Source organism: Ranitomeya variabilis, chromosome 1 (genome assembly GCF_051348905.1).
Source record: "Ranitomeya variabilis isolate aRanVar5 chromosome 1, aRanVar5.hap1, whole genome shotgun sequence".
Taxonomy (NCBI): Eukaryota; Metazoa; Chordata; class Amphibia; order Anura; family Dendrobatidae; genus Ranitomeya; species Ranitomeya variabilis.
In genome coordinates this window covers 528541299-528564814 of record NC_135232.1, presented here as the reverse complement: position 1 = coordinate 528564814, position 23516 = coordinate 528541299, and the positions used below count along the sequence as shown (strand labels likewise).

The 23516-nt window shown below is 50.7% G+C and overlaps 1 protein-coding gene across 2 annotated transcripts in view; it reads left to right on the top strand.

Annotated features, from left to right (window-relative positions):
• PLPPR3 (phospholipid phosphatase related 3) overlaps positions 1-23516 on the top strand; it is a 479615-nt gene that overhangs the window by 194827 nt on the left and 261272 nt on the right. The window contains exon 2 of one of the 2 annotated variants that reach the window (XM_077254393.1): positions 8675-8801. The exons of the other annotated variant lie outside the window; for it this stretch is intronic. Within the exon in view, the coding sequence (XP_077110508.1) occupies positions 8721-8801 (81 nt within the window). The 5' untranslated portion in view covers positions 8675-8720. The remainder of the gene's footprint in view (positions 1-8674; positions 8802-23516) is intronic. 2 annotated transcript variants of the gene reach the window in all.

Here is a 23516-nt window from a genome sequence, read left to right as displayed (position 1 = left end):
TCTTCTGCCCCTGTGTTGTGTCAGCCAGATGTTTCGCTCCCGTTTCAGGTCGAGGTGGATGCTTCTGAGATTGGAGCAGGGGCTGTTTTGTCTCAAAGAGGTTCTGATGGCTCTGTGATGAAACCATGTGCTTTCTTTTCTAGAAAGTTTTCGCCTGCTGAGCGCAATTATGATGTGGGTAATCGAGAGTTGTTGGCTATGAAGTGGGCGTTTGAGGAGTGGCGACATTGGCTTGAAGGAGCCAAGCATCGCGTGGTGGTCTTGACGGATCACAAGAATCTGACTTATCTTGAGTCTGCCAAGCGGTTGAATCCTAGACAGGCTCGATGGTCGCTGTTTTTCTCCCGCTTCAATTTTGTGGTTTCGTACCTTCCTGGTTCTAAGAATGTGAAGGCTGATGCCCTTTCAAGGAGTTTTGTGTCTGATTCTCTGGGAGTTCCTGAGCCGGCTGGTATTCTCAAAGAGGGGGTAATTTTGTCTGCCATCTCCCCTGATTTGCGGCGGGTGCTGCAGGAGTTTCAGGCTGATAGACCTGACCATTGCCCAGCGGAGAAGCTGTTTGTCCCTGATAGATTGTATTAGTAGAGTTATCTCTGAGGTTCATTGTTCGGTGTTGGCTGGTCATCCTGGAATCTTTGGTACCAGAGATTTGGTGGCTAGATCCTTTTGGTGGCCTTCCTTGTCACGAGATGTGCGTTCTTTTGTGCAGTCCTGTGGGACTTGTGCTCGGGCTAAGCCCTGCTGTTCTCGTGCCAGTGGGTTGCTTTTGCCCTTGCCGGTCCCGAAAAGGCCCTGGACGCATATTTCCATGGATTTTATTTCAGATCTCCCTGTCTCTCAGAGGATGTCAGTTATCTGGGTGGTTTGTGATCGCTTCTCTAAGATGGTCCATTTGGTACCTTTGCCTAAATTACCTTCCTCCTCTGATTTGGTTCCATTGTTTTTCCAGCATGTGGTTCCTTTACATGGCATTCCGGAGAACATCGTGTCGGACAGAGGTTCCCAGTTTGTTTCAAGATTTTGGCGGTCCTTTTGTGCTAAGATGGACATTGATTTGTCTTTTTCTTCAGCTTTCCATCCTCAGACAAATGGCCAAACCGAACGAACCAATCAGACTTTGGAAACATATCTGAGATGCTTTGTTTCTGCTGATCAGGATGATTGGGTGTCCTTCTTGCCTTTGGCTGAGTTCGCCCTTAATAATCGGGCCAGCTCGGCCACTTTGGTTTCGCCTTTTTTCTGTAATTCTGGGTTCCACCCTCGTTTTTCTTCAGGGCAGGTTGAGCCTTCGGACTGTCCTGGTGTGGATTCTGTGGTGGACAGGTTGCAGCAAATTTGGACTCACGTAGTGGACAATATGACATTGTCCCAGGAGAAGGCTCAACGTTTCGCTAACCGCCGTCGCTGTGTTGGTCCCCGACTTCGTGTTGGGGATTTGGTTTGGTTGTCGTCTCGTTACGTTCCTATGAAGGTTTCGTCTCCTAAGTTTAAGCCTCGTTTCATTGGTCCTTATAAGATTTCTGAAATTATTAATCCTGTGTCATTTCGTTTGGACCTTCCAGCTTCTTTCGCCATCCATAATGTGTTCCATAGGTCGTTGTTGTGGAGATATGTGGCTCCTATGGTTCCCTCCGTTGATCCTCCTGCCCCGGTGTTGGTTGAGGGGGAGTTGGAGTATGTGGTGGAGAAGATTTTGGATTCTCGTATTTCGAGACGGAAACTTCAGTACCTAGTCAAGTGGAAAGGTTATGGTCAGGAGGATAATTCCTGGGTGGTTGCCTCTGATGTTCATGCTGCCGATCTTGTTCGTGCCTTTCATTTGGCTCGTCCGGAGCGGCCTGGAGGCTCTGGTGAGGGTTCGGTGACCCCTCCTCAAGGGGGGGTACTGTTGTGAATTCTGTTCTCGAGCTCCCTCCTGTGGTTATGAATGGTACTTCGGCGAGTTCTGTTCATGGACTCCCTCTGGTGGCTGTGAGTGGAGCTGCTGGTTCTGAGATTCCTTCTCCAGCTGATCTCGTTCAGGTCTTGGCTGGCTGCTCTATTTAAGTCCACTCAGATCGTTACTTGATGCCAGCTGTCAATGTCCTAGTACTGGTTCAGTTCTTTTGGATCTTTCAGATGACCTGTCTACTTCAGCAAAAGCTAAGTCCCTGCTAGCTTATTTGTTATCACTGTGTTTTTGTCCAGCTTGCTATTATGATTTAATCTTGTTAGCTGGAAGCTCTGGGATGCAGAGTGGCACCACCGTGCCGTGAGTCGGTGCAGTGGTTTCTTTTGAACACTCTGCATGGTTTTTTTGTTAGTTTTTTATGCTGACCGCAAAGATACCTTTTCTATCCTCAGTCTGTTTAGTTGAGTCTGGCCTCCTATGCTGAAACCTATTTCATTCCTGTGTTTGTGACTTCCATCTTAACTCACAGTCAATATATGTGGGGGCTGCCTATTTCTTTGGGGAATTTCTCTGAGGCAAGGTAGGCTGTATTTTCTATCTTTAGGGGTAGTTAGCTCTTAGGCTGTGAAGAGGCGTCTAGGCAGAGTCAGGAACGCTCCACGGCTATTTCTAGTTGTTGTGATAGGATTAGGGGTTGCGGTCAGCAGAGCTCCCACTTCCCAGAGCTCGTCCTGTATTGCTAGTTTGCTCATCTGGTCATTTCTAGTGCTCCTAACCACCAGCCCAACATAACAATCATCTGACTGAAACAAGGGTCCCTGGGAATTGTACTCCACTGCAGCTCAGGGGAAAATCTGCTAATGTCTGTTGGTCCCTGTTTAACAGCAGCTGCAAAGCTCTTCTTAGTGTCTGTAAGTCCCAGTATACCAGTAGCTGCCCTGACAGTTCCCAGTGCGGGTGTTACACTAATATATATATCTCTACATAACTACAGGTCATAATTTGTCTTGATCTTTTATCAGCACCTGAGTAACACCCACACCCTTCCCTTCATAATGATCTCACATGGACCGGGTTATGGGATGTCCTCAGCACGTCAGGATTTTATGAAATTCCCAACTTATGCGATATCTTCACTCCTGGTGATCGCAGAAGTTTGAGATCACCTCCATATTTTTTACCAAGATTTTACCTTTCCCCAAAGACCAAACATGACATGGGTTGTTGTCAGTTATCTGCCCACTATTGATTTGTGGCTTACAAACAGAGGTTACAGTTTTGAAAAAAAACATGCATCTTCTTCCCTGATTTGTCCTGAAGCTGAAAATGTTTGTCCCATCACTGTCAGATCTATACAAGCCCCAATATTCATAATTTTCTTTCAGAGACTCCAAGTCTAGATGGAACTATAGCTTCTTGCAATTCTCGAGCTAAGTGTAAACACATGTACCTTTGTTATCCTGCGTTTTGAAAGAACTGTTCTGTCCAATTACCTGTCCAAGGTATATACCTTTGTCTACACACCATAGACATCAGTGGTACTGACAGGATCTCTTACTTCAAAAAGGAGCTGCCTTCATGTTAATTAAGATGATCACTTTTCTTTCTCTAATCTATAAATTTCAGTCTTAGGCTATGTGGATAGGCTTCGGAATTTCTGGTGCGGATTCTGCATGTCTTGGTAAAAAAAAGCAGCTGCGGATTTGTCGCGTTTTTTGTGTGGATCTGCAGCGTTTTTGGTGCGGTTTTGCTGCTGATTTTTTGCGGATTTTCAACGTTTTTTTACCCCTGCGGATTTCTATAATGGAATGCAGATCTGCTAAAAAGAAGTGACATGCTACTTCTTTTAATCCGCAGCGTTTCCGCACAGAATTTTCCGCACCATCTGCACAGCGTTTTTGTTTTCTCATTGATTTACATTGTACTGTAAATCAATTGCAGATCTGCAGCGTTTCTGCACCGCAAAAAATGCTGCGGATCCGCAACGTGTGCACATACCCTTACTCATTTCCAATATGTTAAACTGTGTAATAATAATAATAATAATAATAATCTTTATTTATATAGCGCCAACATATTCCGCAGCTTTTTACAGTTTAACAGTTTCAAACAACAATCATAGGTAACAATGTTAGCAATACAATAATAAAGCAAAATAAGACGACCCTGCCCGTGAGAGCTTACAATCTACAATGAGGTGGGGGAGATACGAAGTACAGGTGTGTATTTACAATGATGTGTAATTCAACTACCGTGTGCCAAACACGGAGACATGTCAGTGTTCGTGGGAGCGCACGTATTACACGGACCCATTAAAGTCAATGGGTCCGTGTAAAACACGGACCACACACGGACGGTCTCCGTGTGCAGTCCCTGTGGCGTGCAGGAGACAGCGCTACAATAAGCGCTGTCCCCCCCACATGGTGCTGAAGCCGCCATTCATTTCGTCTGTGCAGCAGCATTTGCTGCATAGAAGATATGAATAATAGTGTTTAAAAGAAAGATCTATCTGTCCGCCGCCCTCCCACCCCCTGTGCGCCCCCCCTCCCCCGCTGTTCTGAAAATACTCACCCGGCTCCCTCGCAGTGTCCTGTGCTGGCCGCCCTTCTACTGTATGCGGTCACGTGGGGCCGCCGATTAGAGTCATGAATAGGCGGCTCCACCTCCCATAGGGGTGGAGCCGCCTATTCATGACTGTAAATGAGCGGCCCCACGTGACCGCATACAGTAGAAGGCACGGCCAGACCAGGAAGCATCGACAGCCAACGAGGGAAGCGGGTGAGTATCTTCAGAACAGCGGGGGGGCGCACAGGGGGTGGGAGGGCGGCGGACAGATAGATCTTTCTTTTAAACACTATTATTCATATTTTCTATGCAGCAAACGCTGCTGCAGAGAAGATATGAATAGCGGCTTCAGCACGATGCAGTGTACCACACGCGTGGGTACCACACGCTCCGTGTGGTACCCACTCAGCACACGGGTGGCACTCGTGTGCTGCACGTATGGCCTACGTGTGCTCACAGGCACACGGACACGGATAACTCCGGTACCGATTTTTTCCGGTACCGGAATTATCTGGACGTGTGGGACAGCCCTAAAAGAGATTGGTAGATTGTAAGCCCTTTTTTCCTGCTTCTTTATGTCCATTGTACCAATCCATTTTTAAGAGACTCAGACTGTCAGCTATTTGTTTTCTTACTGGAAATTTACATATGTGTGAGGGAAGGAGGGAGGAAGTGGGTGAATGACCCCCCCACTAGGGGCTTAGAGAATTTAATATTTCTATGACATCAAGCATACTTATAAGTACGGTATAACCTTACCATTGATTGGCAACTTTATGCGCATACAGTACATGGGCAGAAAGCTGCCAATCAGTGGGTTGGGCAGAATTATACAGGGCTCAGCATTAAAAAAAAACTGGTGATCTGCAACCGAGAAAACAGTGATTTTATCAAAATGTCAGCAAGCAGCCCAGTAAGTGATACATCACTGGAATAAGGATCTCTTCCCCTACATCATTCTGCTCTCAGATGGGGCAGCAAAAACCTGGTGACAGATTCCCTTTAAAGTTGAACTGAATGCAATGTGAACAGACAGTAATACCTGAACTTGAGGGTTGAGTTACATTATGAGCCAGCACACATATGGCCAAAGCTCATGCTAATAATGGCTTGACAATGCCTATCATATCTATCCCGTTTCCTTTCATCCATAGCATCTTCTTCCATTACATTCTTGAACTTCTTAGACATGTATTTTTTCAGTCACAGTAACTATGAACATATAACTGGAGGCAACAGGGAAAATTGGTGCAGCATGCAACATAGTTACTGGAGAAATACTGCAAGAAATAACAGTAAAGCAGTTCAACATACAGTGTTAGGAACAAAGAATATTTCATGTTTCACTTAAAGGGGCTATTTATTATTTTGGCACATGAAGCTAAGAAGTAACAGGCAGATTCATAAGCTTCCACTGAAGTCACATCAACAGAGCAGCATCTTTTCTTCTGCTCCACTCTGTTCACAGAGTGTCACTGCTAATGTCATGCTGATTGACAGCCGGCTATCTACTGGTCAGATGCATGGAAATGGCTATCTAACAGCATAACGTCTGCAGTCGACCATCTGAGCCAACCGGAGATGGCACTGAGAAGTGAAATGAAGCAGGGCACAAAGATCAGTAGGCAGAACAGGCAGTTAGTTAGTGACTACCTGCCTGTTAGTTTTAAGTCCAAATACACAAAAAATAAAAGTCTTGGATAACCCCTTTGAATTTGCAAGACAAGAACAATTTTAATATGATTGCATAGCATTAAAACAGTTTTTTTTAATTTATTATATGGAAATACATGAAAGCAATTTACCTCATCCCCAAAAGTTCTCATCTGGTCCTGCCACTGACACTTGCAGCTGATACTTCTTTACTTTTTTCTATGGTTTTGCCCTTACAGCATCCAGTGTAAAACAGTGAAAAAGACAAAATTAGTAGGCATTTACATTGGCTGACCCACTGCCATTAGATAATCTGCCGATAGCGATATGCAAGTTGATTGGCAGACATATAGCCTGTTTAGACAGGATGACAGCATTTCCATGCTTACAGATGGATCATAATACAATCACTCTGTGCACAGAATATCATTGCTTTCGACAGCCCATATCCTGTTTACACAAGTCCACGTGCTGCAGAGAATAATGATTTTTAAGCAAGCATTTTGCTAGTTCGTCACGTGATTGGCAGCTTGGTTAGACACGTCAATTGTCAGAAAAAGAGGGTTCCAGATAATTGAATAATGTAAATGCACTATATATGTGTGTTCACATGTTGCGCCCGCATTTGCTGCGGTTTTCAAAAATAGCGGCAAAAATTATTTGGGTTTTACAGTTATAGTGGCCATATAATGCACTGTGGCCTCAACCTGTGAATACAGCCTAAAAAGAACCACTGTCCGAGTCGTGAATTTCTACATAAAAACAACTTACTGTCTATATGTTAAGTCTTTTAACCACTTTAGGTTTCCAAACACACCAAGCAGTTAAAGAAGTGAGCTGACTATTCTTTATGCATCTTCCACTCTGACGATGCTCTATACTTTACAAGTCAAGGTGGTTTCAAATACAACGTTTTTTTAAAAACACCACTACAGTTTTGATGCAGTATTTTTTGAGCCTACAGGAGGATCCAACAGGAATGAGTTTTTTAATGGAAACTGTTTCAGGAATCACTTCTTTATCTTACATGTATACCGCATTTTTTAGACGCCAGGGCAGTCACTGAGTTTTTCCAATCAAAGCCGCTTTAGGAAAGCTCATGTGGTTGTTTCAATGAAGCGGCTTCACCAGCGGTCTTTCCATCATTCTTGCGGCGCAAGCAAGTTTTACTCTAAACTGTCAAGCATAGAGAGCAGAACTCGAAGAGTTAGCATGTCACTTCTTTAAACCACTTCAGACTTCCTGAATCTAAAAGCAGTTAAATTACGTGACATAAGACAGAACATGTACAGAGCAATGTTGGATTGACATAGCTGTGCATATTGTTAATTTTATGAGACACTTTTGAGGTGCTTCTGCAGCAAAATATCGACCAGAATTCACCTGAAAAAGATGTTGTGTGCAGATTGACGATTTTTCATGTGTCTCCCACTCTGAAGACACTCTATACTGTACAAGTCAATGGGAAGGCTCAAATATGCCCAGGTGTCTTTTTGAGTGGTTTGCCAGCCTTCTTGCTTGAAAAATCACTAGTGGTTTCTTAATTGTTGAATAGACTTAATAAAAAAACAAAAGCTCTGCCTAAAAACACTGGCGGCGAAAAACGTAGAAAAGGCATTAAGGAATCTAACAAAAAATGCTAAAAAAGATACTTTCTGTAAAAAAAATGCAGGTGTTTTCCACAGCATATTCCATTTTAAAAAATAGTCCACTGAAAAACTGAACAGGTTAATTTGCCTGAAAAATATATTGTTAGCAGTGCACATGCCAAAAAGTTTTTTAATTAGATTTTTTTGTTTTCTGAAGCAATTTAGAAACATTTGCAGCTATTTTGGAAGAGTTTTTGTCCTGAAGGTTTTTTGAATCACTTTGATTGTATTCTATCATGATCTGCTCTAAAGAAGCAACATTCAATTTTAGGCTATGTGCACACGTTGCGGATTGATGTGTGGATTTTTCCACACTGTTTTTGCAAAATCCGCAGGTAAACCGCAATGCGGATTACCAGTGGATTTACTGCGGTTTTTGTGTGGATTCCACCTGCAGATTTAAACCTGCGGATTCCTATTGAGGAGCAGGTGTAAACCACTGCGGAATCCGCACAAAGAATTGACATGCTGCGGAAAAAACAACACTGCGTTTCCGCACGTTTTTTTCCGTAGCATATGCACTGCGGATTTAGTTTTCCATAGGTTTACATGGTACTGTACAACGCATGAGAAACAGCTGCAGATCAGTAGCGTCAAATGCACTGCGGATCCGCAGCAAAATCCGCAACGTGTGCACATAGCCTTAAAAACCTGTAGCCAATTAAAGAAATGCTCAAAAGACTGAACATATGAACAGAAAATTGGTTATACAATAGAAATGAATAGGAAAGCCCCGTTTTTTGGCAGTCCTTTGGCTCAAAAATACTGCATAAAAACTTCCACTAAAAACTGCTTTTCGTAAATATGCTGTCTGTAAAACCTCACTACATGCTAAAACTGGATTAAAAATGGTAATTTAACAGGGAAACATTTACGAAATTATATTAAAAAAGTCATTTGCTTTTTAAATCCACAGGCGTCCTACGGACCCCTCTATCTGACCAGTCACCCCACTGGGTGCGATGATATCCCCTAAGGAGAAAAGCAAAGTTCGCCCCCCCAAGGACAGTATGACTCTGTTGCCTTGCTTCTACTTTGTGGAGGTGAGTAAAGACAAACAAATTATCAATCTTGCAATCCTAAAGGGTTATTTCCATTTTAAAAAGGTGATCCCTAAATGATTGCAGACATGGAAAAAAAAAGAAGCAAACTCTGAGGCCATGTTCACACGTTGTGCATTTTCCCGCGTCAAAAATGCTGCGGATCTGCAGCAGTTTTCCATGCGTTTTACAGTAGCATGTTAACCTATGGAAAACCAAATCCGCTGTACACATGCTGCGGAAAAAAACGCGCGGAAACGCAGCAGTGTTTTTTCCGCAGCATTTCAATTCTTTGTGCGGATCTGCAGCGTACATACAGTACATACAATATACAGTACATACAGTACATACAACATACAACATACAGTACATACAACATACAACATACAGTACATACAGTACATACAACATACAGTGAATACAACATACAGCATACAGTACATACAGTACATGTGGAGCGCCCCCACTGCCGCAGGGCCGAGGGGTACCCGGTACCGGGCCTCTCTGTCTCGGTTCTGGGAGTGTCACGGTGGCTAGACCCGGTCTGTGACCCTGCTGAGGGGCGTCCAGTGAAAGTTGAGAATGATGTGGTGTAGTGCAGGTCGCGATGAATAACGAGGACACCAGGTTGCAGTCTCTTTACCTCTTTACTGAAGGCTTCAGGATCCTCAATCCGGAGTACGGTTAACTGGGCTGTCTGAGACCGGCCGGTCTGATGGCACCTCCAGAGTTCCCTTTGCAGATGGAAATCTGTGCCTACCTTCTAGCGCTTGTGTGTTGTAGTCCTTTCCTGCTGAGCACCACGGGATAGTCCTCACAACTGTTGTGTCTGTTTCTGAAGTTCCCTCACAACTGATTCTGATGTTCTTCTCCGTCCCCCAGATGATTTGGCTAGGACGCACCCGTATGACGGGTAGGCCTGGAGTTCTTCCGGGACCCTAGAGTTGCCCCTCTCCAACTGTTGCCCCCTATGTCTGCTTAGGTGATTTAGGTGAGACAGCCCGCCTATAACTGACTGTCCTGCCGTAGGTTTGAAGTAAGGCTTGGAGCTCAATACTTCCTCGGCGTTTCCGGCCACCGGCTACGTGCCTCAGTAGGATGTTGCCTCGGTCTTACAGCATGACTCCTACTGGTGTTATCTCCTTGTTGCGTTGATCTCGTTTCTCACTCTTCACAATAAACCTCGCTTCTTGTCCTTTCCTGGGGTACCGCCGCAATGAAGTGCAGGCGCGGTCCCGTAACGTTCTTTCTGTTCGCTAGGCCTCTGTCAGGATCCCACCCCTGACAGGGACCCCCCTGAATCTTCCCCTGCAACACCCCCTGCCACAGGATGTTTCCTGGTTCCAACCCAGTCAGCTTTCTGTCTAACTTCCTATCTAACCCCCAGTTTTACCAGATTGTGAGGAGTGGCCTAATACATAGCTCCCTTAGCTCCCCCTGGAGGCCAGACTGTGAAGTGTATTGGTGTCTGTGATACCTGGTCAGGTGAACTCCTTCAGTGCCATCAGACGTACCAATACTCCCCTTAGCGACGGAGCATCAGTACTGCAACGACCAGGACTCTGGGGCGCTGCACTTGCAACATACAACATACATTACATACAGTACATACAACATAGAGTACATACTCACCAATCACCTTGATCCCCAAGCCATTGATCACCTGTAAAAAATATTAAAATATTAAACAAACAATATACTCCCTGATCCGCAGTAATCCAAATAATACGAGTGTCCCACGACGATCTCCCATGGAGAGCTGCCACATCAGCTGATGCGACCGCTCTCCAGGGGCTCCAGCGATACAATGACGGAAGGTATCCTTCCGCACTGTATCCCTCCGCCGCTGTGAGTATAGTTCACACTCTCACTTGCGGCACTGCTGCATGGGAAAAATGTTAAGGGTTCCCAAGACAGTGTATTTTTTGCTGAGTATTTCTGCAAATTCTGATGCGTTTTAGAGTGCCAACATACTAGCATATAGTGCATATATGCAACAAATATCAACAGAGCAAATTGCCAAAAGTTGTGAATGTCACAATGATTTTCACTGTTTACAAAGCAAATGGTGATATGTGTGACTTCCGCACTGTATCCCTCTGACCCTGTGAGTACAGTTCACACTCTCACTTGCGGCACTGCTGTGTGGGAAAATACCCACACAGCATTGCCATAAAGTGAGAGCAGTGAACTAAGGTAACCTCTTCAGTGATGCACTGCAGGAGCCATTGACTCCTGTCAATGTGTCACACATTAATTTTTTGCAGGTGATCGAGGGCGTCACAGGAATTAGGCGTGCTTGTAAGTATGGTGAAATTAAGAGTATTAAAATACTTTTTCTGGCTGTGTCTTTTTTTTAACTCTTTCACTACTATAGGACTAATAATGGATAGGCATCTTATTGACACCTCTCCATTATTAACCAGGCTTAATGTCACCATACAAAGGTGACATTAACCCCTTATTACCCCATATCCCACTGCTACACGGGAGTGGGAAGAGAGGGGCTAAGTGCCGGATTTGGCGCATCTGGAAGATGCACCATTTCTGGGGCAGCTGGGGGCTGGTATTTGTAGCCGGTAGGGGCAAATATCCATGGCCCCTCTCTAGGCTATGAATATCATATAGCCTTTCTGTCTATAAAATATAGGGGTACCCTATGTCATTTTTTTGGGGGGTCCCCCTATTTTAATAGCAAGTAAAGGCTATGCAGACAGCTGAGAACTGATATTCATAGCCTGGGAAGGGGTCATGGGTATTACCCCCTTCCCAGGCTACAAATATAAGGCCCCCGGACGTCGGCTTTCCCCCTCTCGCACAGAAAATTGCACGGGAGCCGTTTTTTTTTTAAATTAAACATGTTCATTAATAAACATCGGCCTTGCTATTATATATCTATGGATAGATGTAGATAGATATATGAATAATTAGATAGATATGGATAGATAGATGATAGATAGATCTATAGATAGATAATATCTATCGATCTATGTCTAGATCTATCTATCTGTAGATCTATCCATCTCATTCCTTCTATCTATCTAGAGATCTATCTATCTCATTCCATCTATCTATCTATTATCTCTCTATCTATATTTATATCTATCTATCTATTATCTATCTATCTGTGTGTGATGGAGTGTGGGTTGGACAAATGTAAAAGAGGAGGTTGGACAAAAATGACATCACAAATCTTTTTTTTTCTACAATGAGGCCATGTTCACACGTTGCGGATTTTACCGTGGATTGACAGTGTTTTTGATGCTGCGGATCTGCAGCAGTTTACAGTAACATGTAAACCTATGGAAAACCCAATACACTGTGTACATGCTGAGGAAAAAATCACGCGGAAATGCAGCATTGTTTTTTCCGCAGCACGTCAATTCTTTGTTCGGATCTGCAGCGTTTCTGCACCCATTGTCTTGCATTAAGTTGGGCACATCTGCAGCAAAACCGCAGATGTAAAAAAGATATGCGGTTTAGCTGCGGATGAAACGCTGCAGATCGGGAGGAGGGAGTGTGTGGGCGGAATGTGGGTGGAGTGTGGGCGGTGACTGTGTGTGCGCATGGGCTGCGGGCTGTCAGCGTGTCTGCCGGTGCATCTGCGGGGCTGTCGGGGGTCTGTGCGGGGCTGTTGGGGGTCTGTGCAGGGCTGTCGGGGGTCTGTGTGGGGCTGCCGGGGGTCTGATGGGGCTGTCGGGGGTCTGTGCGGGACTGTCGGGGGTCTGTGCGGGACTGTCGGGGGATGGCAGGCTGTCTGGGGGTCTGCAGGGCTGCACGGGGGGGGGGGGGCCTGTGGGTATGTGTGTGTGTATGTGTTCATGCAGGCATCGTCCGATGGGGCTCCAAGTCCCATCGGGCTATGCCTGCTACAGGGACAGTGATTGACACATTAGCCAATGATGGGACAGTAGTAGTCCCATCATCTGGCTAATGTGTTGAATGTAATAAAAAAACACACATACACACATGCAGTACATACAACATACATTACATACAACACACAACATACAACATATGACATACTGTACATACAACATACAACAGTATATACAACATATGACATACATAGAACAAAAATCACAACAAATATAGCAAAATATCCGGACTGAGAGGGACTGAGAGGGGCCAAAGCCCTGCTCTCTCCGTGAGTGCATAGATGGCACCACAATAATCATAAGTGTGTTACTCCTAAAGTATATCAGAGACTAGAGAACATGGAGTACAAAAACACCAGCGAGTATAGAGAAGTAAAAACAGTATATTTATTAATACATTTAAAACATACAGATAAATAACCCAATTACAGTAAATAGTACAAAAAAAGAGGGAAAAAGTATTAGGAACCTACTAGCACAGCAGGTAGAGTGGACCAATAATGCAATCTATGTTAGGGCAAGTGTAGCAGTAAACGGATCAGGAGGGAGGAAAAATATATATATAGGCAGAAAGATATATAGGTAAAACGTCAGGGCTCTGCATATAAGCCTCCATATACACTGCCTAACAATAAAAGATCCCCAAACCCCCTATACCTATCAATGAAATGCCGTCACTCACCCATGAGTACACGTATCCTAGATCCTCCTGCTGTGACCCCTTGACGCGCGTTTCGCGTAAGTGCTTCTTCAAGAAGGGGAGTGAAGCACTTACTGATCCGTTTACTGCTACACTTGCCCTAACATAGATTGCATTATTGTTCTCTAGTCTAACATATGACATACAGTACATACAAAATATAACAGTACATATAACATATGACATACTGTACATACAACATACAACAGAACATACAACATATAACATACAACATACAACAGTACATACAATATATGATATACAGTACATACAACATACAACAGTACATACAGCATACAACATACAACAGTACATACAACCAGGGCCGTATTTGCCACTAGGCACGTGAGGGCATGTGCCTAGGGCGGGGACAATGCAGGGGGCGGCACCTAAGCAAGGTTTGTTGTTTTGTTTTTTTTTATAAAAGCTGGGTCACCTCCCGACCGACCCTGCCCGCCCCCACCCCCGCCTGCCCGCCTCCCACCCACCCTCCTGGAAGACGATACTCACCCTGCTCCAGCGATGCCTGGTCTCGGCTTCTGCAGCGCTCCTGAATGAGCGGTCACATGGTACCGCTCATTAAGGTCATGAATATGCGCATATTCATGACCTTAAAGAGCGGTATCACGTGACCGCTCACGCAGGAAGAAGGTGCTGCGCCGGGAGTCAGAACAGAGCCAGAGGGATGTCGGCGCGGCCGCGCGGAGAGGAACAGGTTAGTATGAGGGATGGGGGGACAGGGGAGGGGGGATGAAGGAGGACGGTAAGCCGTGCCATTCAAGATGGGAGCAGGGGGTGGGGTGGAGAGATGAGCCATGCATACAGGGGGGAAATATGAGACATGCATACAGGGGGGAATATGAGCCATGCATACAGGGGGGGAATATGAGCCATGCATCCAGGGGGGGGAATATGAGCCATGCATACAGGGGGGGAAATATGAGCCATGCATACAGGAGGGGGAAATATGAGTCATGCATACAGGGGGGGGAATATGAGCAATGCATACGGGGGGCATATGAGCCATGCATACAGGGGGGAATATGGGCCATGCATACAGGAGGGGGAATATGAGCCATGCATACAGGGGGGAATATGAGCCATGCATACAGGAGGGGGGGTCATTATACAGTATTAAGCATCATGTGGGATCATTATACAGTATGGAGAACTGTGTCGCCATCAGGGGCTGGCTGGCACTTTTCAGCCTGGGGGGCAATCACAGGGCAGTGGCCCTCCTTTTCCCTGCTTTACCTCTGGCCATTGCATTAAAGCAGCAGACATAACAGGCTTTAACTAGATGGGTATTTCCTGAAGGAACTACAGATAGTGCTTTGGAATGGTGCCCGGGTTGCCCCAGCAAGACTTTCACACTTGGGTGCCCCTCAGGCGCTGGTTTGGTAGTTGTAGCCACTCCGGGTCTGATTTGGCGGGCGGCGCCACTCCGGGTCCGATTTGGCGGGCGGCGCCACTCCGGGTCCGATTTGGTGGGCGGCGCCACTCTGGGTCCGATTTGGCGGGCGGCGCCACTTTGGGTCCGATTTGGTGAGCGGCGTCACTCCGGGTCCGATTTGGCAGGCGGCGCCACTCCGGGTCCGATTTGGTGAGCGGCGCCACTCCGGGTCTGATTTGGCGGGCGGCGCCACTCCGGGTCCGATTTGGCGGGCGGCGCCACTCTGGGTCCGATTTGGCGGGCGGCGCCACTCTGGCGGGCGGCGCCACTCCGGGTCCGATTTGGCGGGCGGCACCACTCCGGGTCCGATTTGGTGGGCGGCGCCACTCCGGGTCCGATTTGGCGGGTGGCGCCACTCCGGGTCCGATTTGGCGGGCGGCGCCACTCCGGGTCCGATTTTGCGGGCGGCGCCACTCTGGGTCCGATTTGGTGGGCGGCGCCACTCTGGGTCCGATTTGGCGGGCGGCGCCACTCTGGGTCCGATTTGGCGGGCGGCGCCACTCTGGGTCCGATTTGGCGGGCAGCGCCACTCTGGGTCTGATTTGGCGAGCGGCGCCACTCGGGGTCCGAATTGGTGAGCGGGGCAATAATTATAATACTACTACTATAATAGTTGTAGCCCCTCAGGGTTGAGGATTTGGTGGGCTGGGCACCTCGGGGTCTGATTTGGTGGGAGGGGCCACTCGGGGTCCAATTTTGGGGGTGGGACCCCTCGGGGCCCGATTTGGGGGGCGGGGCCCCTCGGGGTCCGATTTGGGGGGCGGGGCCCTTCGGTGTCCGATTTGGGGGGCAGGGCCCCTCGGGGTCCGATTTGATGGGCGGGGCCCCTCGGGGTCCGATTTGGTCGGCGGGGCTCCTCGGGTTCCAATTTGGTGGGCGGGGCCCCTCGGGGTCCGATTTCGTGGGCGAGGCCACTCGGGGTCCAATTTGGTGGGCGGGGCCCCTCGGGGTCCGATTTGGTGGGCGGGGCCCCTCAGGTGCCGATTTGGTGGGCGGGGCCCCTCAGGTGCCGATTTGGTGGGCGGGACCACTCTGGGTCCGATTTGGTGGGCGGGGCCTCTCAGGAGCCGATTTGGTGGGCGGGGCCCCTCAGGAGCCGATTTGGTGGGTGGGGCCCCTCAGGGGTCGATTTGGTGGGCGCTGTATACTGCGCGGCTCTGCGCTGTATACTGCACGGCTCTGCACTGTATACTGTGTGGCTCTGCGCTGTATACTGCGCGGCTCTGCGCTGTATACTGCGGGGCTCTGCGCTGTATACTGCGGGGCTCTGCGCTGTATACTGCGGGGCTCTGCGCTGTATACTGCGCGGCTCTGCGCTGTATACTGCGTGGCTCTGCGCTGTATACTACGTGGCTGTGCAATATACTACGTGACTGGGCAGTATAACTACGTGGCTCTGCGCTGTATGCTGCGCGGCTCTGCGCTGTATACTGCGGGGCTCTGTGCTGTATACTACGTGGCTCTGCGCTGTATACTGCGTGGCTCTGCGCTGTATACTGCGTGGCTCTGCGCGGCTCTGCGCTGTATACTGCGCGGCTCTGCGCTGTATACTGCGCGGCTTTGCGCGGCTCTGCGCTGTATACTGCGCGGCTCTGCGCTGTATACTGCGCCGCTCTGCGCTGTATACTGTGCGGCTCTGCGCTGTATACTGTGCGGCTCTGCGCTGTATACTGCGCGGCTCTGCGCTGTATACTGCACGGCTCTGCGCTGTACACTGCGCTGCTCTGCGCTGTATACTGCGCGGCTCTGCGCTGTATACTGCGCCGCTCTGCGCTGTATACTGCGCCGCTCTGCGCTGTATACTGCGCGGCTCTGCGCTGTATACTGCGCAGCTCTGCGCTGTATACTACGGGGCTCTGCACTGTATACTGCGTGGCGCTGCGCTGTATACTACGTGGCTGTGCAATATACTACGTGACTTGGCAGTATAACTACGTGGCTCTGCGCTGTATGCTGCACGGCTCTGCGCTGTATACTGCGGGGCTCTGTGCTGTATACTGCGCGGCTCTGCGCTGTATAATGCGGGGCTCTGCGCTGTATACTGCGCGGCTCTGCGCTGTATACTGCGCCGCTCTGCGCTGTATGCTGCATGGCTCTGCGCTTTATGCTGCGCGGCTCTGCGCTTTATGCTGCGCGGCTCTGCGCTGTGTGCTGCGCGGCTCTGCGCTGTGTGCTGCGCGGCTCTGCGCTGTATACTGCGCGGCTCTGCGCTTTAAGCTGCGCGGCTCTGCGCTTTATGCTGCGCGGCTCTGCGCTGTATACTGCGCGGCTCTGCGCTCTATACTGCGCGGCTCTGCGCTCTATACTGCGCGGCTCCGTGCTGTATACTATGTGGCTGTGCAATATACTACGTGGACATGCATATTCTAGAATACCCGATGAGTTAGAATCGGGCCACCATCTAGTAATAATAATAAGACTACAGATAGTGCTTTGGAATTGTGCTGTACTGTCACTTTAGAGCTGATATTATCTGACAAAATCTGTGTGTTGGTGGTTCGTAGGCGTTGGCATAGTAACTGTATCTGACTGCGCATATCAATGAGCTAATCAGCCAGCTGGCAGTTGGCAGTTATTTTTAGAAATTGCCTCAGAAACCAGCCCATTATAAACGTATGGGACAATTTCCCTATATAAATGCATTGAAACAATGCTTTCCAATGAGGGGGAAACAATTTTCAAATGCAAATTGCGCCAAAACTACAAATCCGATCGACATGAAAAATACTTAGCACACCTCTCGTGGACGCTGGCTTCGAAATGACACCTCACTGGAGTCTGTGCGTTCAGCGGTTCGGACCGCATTAACTGCGAAAAAAAGCCTAATAATAATAACTAGATGGGTATTTACTGAAGGAACTACAGATAGTGCTTTGGAATGGTGCCCGGGCTGCCCCTGCAAGACTTTCACACTTGGGTGCCCCTCAGGCGCTGGCTTGGTAGTTGTAGCCCCTAAGGATGTCTTCCTGGAGCAGAACAATATTGTATCATACAATTATTAGGTTCTGTAGAAGGACGTAGATCTGGGGATTTATTATGATGGAATATAGGCTGAACTGGATGGACAAATGTCTTTTTTCGGCCTTACTAACTATGTAACTATGTAACTATGTAAAGGGGTGAGGCCATTCTGGGTCCGATTTGGTGGGCGGGGTCACTCTGGGACCAATTTGGTGGGCGGGGTCACTCTGGGACCGATTTGGCGGGTGGCGCCACTCTGGGTCCGATTTGGCGGGCGGCGCCACTCTGGGTCCGATTTGATGGGCGGCGCCACTCTGGGTCCGATTTGGCGGGCGGCGCCACTCTGGGTCCGATTTGGCGGGCGGCGCCACTCTGGGTCCGATTTGGCGGGCGGCGCCACTCTGGGTCCGATTTGGCGGCCCGGGTCACTCTGGGTCCGATTTGGCGGCCCGGGTCACTCTGGGTCCGATTTGGCGGCCCGGGTCACTCTGGGTCCGATTTGGCGGGCCGGGTCACTCTGGGTCCGATTTGGCGGGCCGGGTCACTCTGGGTCCGATTTGGCGGGCCGGGTCACTCTGGGTCCGATTTGGCGGGCCGGGTCACTCTGGGTCCGATTTGGCGGCCCGGGCCACTCTGGGTCCGATTTGGCGGCCCGGGCCACTCTGGGTCCGATTTGGCGGCCCGGGCCACTCTGGGTCCGATTTGGCGGCCCGGGCCACTCTGGGTCCGATTTGGCGGCACAGGCCACTCTGGGTCCGATTTGGCGGCCCGGGTCACTCTGGGTCCGATTTGGCGGCCCGGGTCACTCTGGGTCCGATTTGGCGGCCCGGGTCACTCTGGGTCCGATTTGGCGGCCCGGGTCACTCTGGGTCCGATTTGGTGGCCCGGGTCACTCTGGGTCCGATTTGGTGGCCCGGGTCACTCTGGGTCCGATTTGGTGGCCCGGGTCACTCTGGGTCCGATTTGGTGGCCCGGGTCACTCTGGGTCCGATTTTTGGGCCGGGTCACTCTGGGTCCGATTTGGTGGCCCGGGTCACTCTGGGTCCGATTTGGTGGGCCGGGTCACTCTGGGTCCGATTTGGTGGGCCGGGTCACTCTGGGTCCGATTTGGTGGGCCGGGTCACTCTGGGTCCGATTTGGTGGCCCGGGTCACTCTGGGCCCGATTTGGTGGCCCGGGTCACTCTGGGCCCGATTTGGTGGCCCGGGTCACTCTGGGCCCGATTTGGTGGCCCGGGTCACTCTGGGCCCGATTTGGTGGCCCGGGTCACTCTGGGCCCGATTTGGTGGCCCGGGTCACTCTGGGCCCGATTTGGTGGCCCGGGTCACTCTGGGTCCGATTTGGTGGCCCGGGTCACTCTGGGTCCGATTTGGTGGCCCGGGTCACTCTGGGTCCGATTTGGTGGCCCGGGTCACTCTGGGTCCGATTTGGTGGCCCGGGTCACTCTGGGTCCGATTTGGTGGCCCGGGTCACTCTGGGTCCGATTTGGTGGCCCGGGTCACTCTGGGTCCGATTTGGTGGCCCGGGTCACTCTGGGTCCGATTTGGTGGCCCGGGTCACTCTGGGTCCGGTTTGGTGGGCCGGGTCACTCTGGGTCCGATTTGGTGGCCCGGGTCACTCTGGGTCCGGTTTGGTGGGCCGGGTCACTCTGGGTCCGGTTTGGTGGGCCGGGTCACTCTGGGTCCGATTTGGTGGGCCGGGTCACTCTGGGCCCGATTTGGTGGCCCGGGTCACTCTGGGCCCGATTTGGTGGCCGGGGTCACTCTGGGCCCGATTTGGTGGCCCGGGTCACTCTGGGCCCGATTTGGTGGCCCGGGTCACTCTGGGCCCGATTTGGTGGCCCGGGTCACTCTGGGCCCGATTTGGTGGCCCGGGTCACTCTGGGTCCGATTTGGTGGCCCGGGTCACTCTGGGTCCGATTTGGTGGCCCGGGTCACTCTGGGTCCGATTTGGTGGCCCGGGTCACTCTGGGTCCGATTTGGTGGCCCGGGTCACTCTGGGTCCGATTTGGTTGCCCGGGTCACTCTGGGTCCGATTTGGTGGCCCGGGTCACTCTGGGTCCGGTTTGGTGGGCCGGGTCACTCTGGGTCCGATTTGGTTGCCCGGGTCACTCTGGGTCCGATTTGGTGGCCCGGGTCACTCTGGGTCCGGTTTGGTGGGCCGGGTCACTCTGGGTCCGGTTTGGTGGGCCGGGTCACTCTGGGTCCGGTTTGGTGGGCCGGGTCACTCTGGGTCCGGTTTGGTGGGCCGGGTCACTCTGGGTCCGATTTGGTGGGCTGACAGCAGGACGGAGAATGGCTGATAACAGAAAGAATAGACTGACAGCAGGACAGGGGAATGGCTGATAACAGAGAAAAATAGACTGACAGCAGTACGGGGAATGGCTGATAACAGAGAGAAATAGACTGACAGCAGGACGGGGAATGGCTGATAACAGAGAGAATAGACTGACAGCAGGACAGGGGAATGGCTGATAACAGAGAGAATAGACTGACAGCAGGACGGGGAATGGCTGATAACAGAGAGAATAGACTGACAGCAGGACAGGGGAATGGCTGATAACAGAGAGAAATAGACTGACAGCAGTACGGGGAATGGCTGATAACAGAGAGAATAGACTGACAGCAGGACAGGGGAATGGCTGATAACAGAGAGAATAGACTGACAGCAGGACAGGGGAATGGCTGATAACAGAGAGAAATAGACTGACAGCAGTACGTGGAATGGCTGATAACAGAGAGAAATAGATGGGTATTTCCTGAAGGAACTACAGATAGTGCTTTGGAATGGTGCCCGGGTTGCCCCAGCAAGACTTTCACACTTGGGTGCCCCTCAGGCGCTGGTTTGGTAGTTGTAGCCACTCTGGGTCCGATTTGGTGGGTGGGGCCCCTCAGGGGCCGATTTGGTGGGCGCTGTATACTGCGGGGCTCTGCGCTGTATACTGCGGGGCTCTGCGCTGTATACTGCGGGGCTCTGCGCTGTATACTGCGGGGCTCTGTGCTGTATGCTGCGGGGCTCTGCGCTGTATGCTGTGCGGCTCTGCGCTGTATGCTGCTCGGCTCTGCGCTGTATAATGCGCGGCTCTGCGCTGTATACTGCGGGGCTCTGCGCTGTATACTGCGGGGCTCTGCGCTGTATACTGCGGGGCTCTGCGCTGTATACTGCGGGGCTCTGCGCTGTATGCTGCTCGGCTCTGCGCTGTATAATGCGCGGCTCTGCGCTGTATACTGTGGGGCTCTGCGCTGTATGCTGCGGGGCTCTGCGCTGTATGCTGCACGGCTCCGCGCTGTATGCTGCACGGCTCCGCGCTGTATGCTGCACGGCTCCGCGCTGTATGCTGCGTGGCTCTGCGCTGTATACTGCGGGGCTCTGCGCTGTATACTGCGCGGCTCTGCGCTGTATGCTGCGCGGCTCCGCGCTGTATGCTGTGCGGCTCCGCGCTGTATAATGCGCGGCTCTGCGCTGTATACTGCGCGGCTCTGCGCTGTATACTGCGGGGCTCTGCGCTGTATACTGCGCGGCTCTGCGCTGTATGCTGCGCGGCTCCGCGCTGTATGCTGCGTGGCTCTGCGCTGTATAATGCGCGGCTCTGCGCTGTATGCTGCGGGGCTCTGCGCTGTGTACTGTAATAATAATAAGACTACAGATAGTGCTTTGAAATTGTGCTGTGCTATCACTTTAAGAGCTGATATTATCTAGCAAAACTGCTGGTGTGGTCATGTACAGTTCGCAGGCGTTGGCATAGTAACTGGGCCTGACTGCACATATCAATGAGCTAATCAGCCAGGTGGCAAGTGGCAGGTACATTTCAAATTGCCTCAGAAACCCGGCCATTATAACCTATGGGAAAATTTCCCTATTGAAATGCATTACAATGAGGGGAAAAAACATTTTCAAACGCAAATTGCGCCAAAACTACAAATCCGATCAACACGAAAAATACTTAGCACACCTCTTGGGGACGCTGGCTTCGAAATGACACCTCACTGGAGTCTGTGAGTGAAGCGGTTCGGGCCGCATTACGTGCGGACTGAATAATAATAAGAACTAGATGGGTATTTCCTGAAGGAACTACAGATAGTGCTTTGGAATGGTGCCCGGGCTGCCCCTGCAAGACTTTGACACTTGGGTGCCCCTCAGGCGGTCCGATTTGGTGGGTTGGGTCAATCTGGGTCTGATTTTGTGGGCGGGGTAAATCTAGGTCCGATTCGGTGGGCGGGGTCACTTTTGGTCCGATTCTGTGGGCGCGGCCACTCTGGGTCCGATTCGGTGGGCGGAGCCACTCTGGGTCCGATTTGGTGGGCGGGGCACCTTAGGGACCAATTTGGTGGGTGGGGTCACTCGGTCCGATTTGGTGGGCTGGGCACCTCAGGGTCTGATTTGGTGGGCTGGGCACCTCAGGGTCCGATTTGGTGGGTGGGGTCACTCTGGGTCCGATTTGGTGGGCGGGGTCACTCTGGGCCTGATTTGGTGGAAGGGGTCACTCTGGGTCCGATTTGGTGGAAGGGGTCACTCTGGGTCTGATTTGGTGGAAGGGGTCACTCTGGGTCCGATTTGGTGGGCGGAGCCACTCTGGGTCCGATTTGGTGGGCGGGGTCACTCTGGGACTGATTTAGGGGGCGGGGTCACTCTGGGTCTGATTTGGTGAGCCGGGCCCCTCGGGGTCCGATTTGGTGAGCGGGGTAATCTACTATATAATTGTCTAAGGGCACTTCCGTCTTTCTGTCTCACAACACCGCTACGTCATCATCTCGTGAGACCGCAATGCACTCTTGGGACCGGAGCGCGCAACAAGCATCGGGTACCGGCCACTCCAGGTGCAACAAGCATCGTGTACCGGCCGCTCTAGGAGGTGCAACAACCATCAGATACCGGCCGCTCCAGGAGGTGAGTATGTAACTTTTTTATTTTAATTCTTTTTTTTTTTTTAACAGGGATATGCAGTATACTATGTGACTGGACAATATACTACGTGACTGGGCAGTATAACTACGTGGCTCTGTGCTGTATACTGCGTGGCTCTGCGCTGTATACTGCGTGGCTCTGCGCTGTATACTACGCGGCTCTGCGCTGTATACTACGCGGCTCTGCGCTGTATACTACGCGGCTCTGCGCTGTATACTGCGCGGCTCTGCGCTGTGTACTGCGCGGCTCTGCACTGTGTACTGCGCGTTCTGCGCTGTATACTGCGCGGCTCTGCGCTGTATACTGCGCGGCTCTGCGCTTTGTACTGCGCGGCTCTGCGCTGTATACTGCGGGGCTCTGCACTGTATACTGCGCGGCTCTGCGCTGCATACTGCGTGGCTCTACGCTGTGTACTGCGCGGCTCTGCGCTGTTTACTGCGGGGCTCTGCACAGTATACTACGCGGCTCTGCGCTGTATACTGCGCGGCTCTGCGCTGCATACTGCGTGGCTCTACGCTGTGTACTGCGCGGCTCTGCGCTGTATACTGCGCGGCTCTGCGCTGTATACTGGGTGGCTCTGCGCTGTGTACTGCGCGGCTCTGCGCTGTGTACTGCTCGGCTCTGCGCTGTGTACTGCGCGGCTCTGCGCTGTGTACTGCGCGGCTCTCCGCTGTGTACTGCGCGGCTCTGCGCTGTGTACTGCGCGGCTCTGTGCTGTGTACTGCGCGGCTCTGCGCTGTGTACTGCTCGGCTCTGCGCTGTGTACTGCGTGGCTCTCCGCTTTATACTGCGCGGCTCTGCGCTGTGTACTGCGCGGCTCTG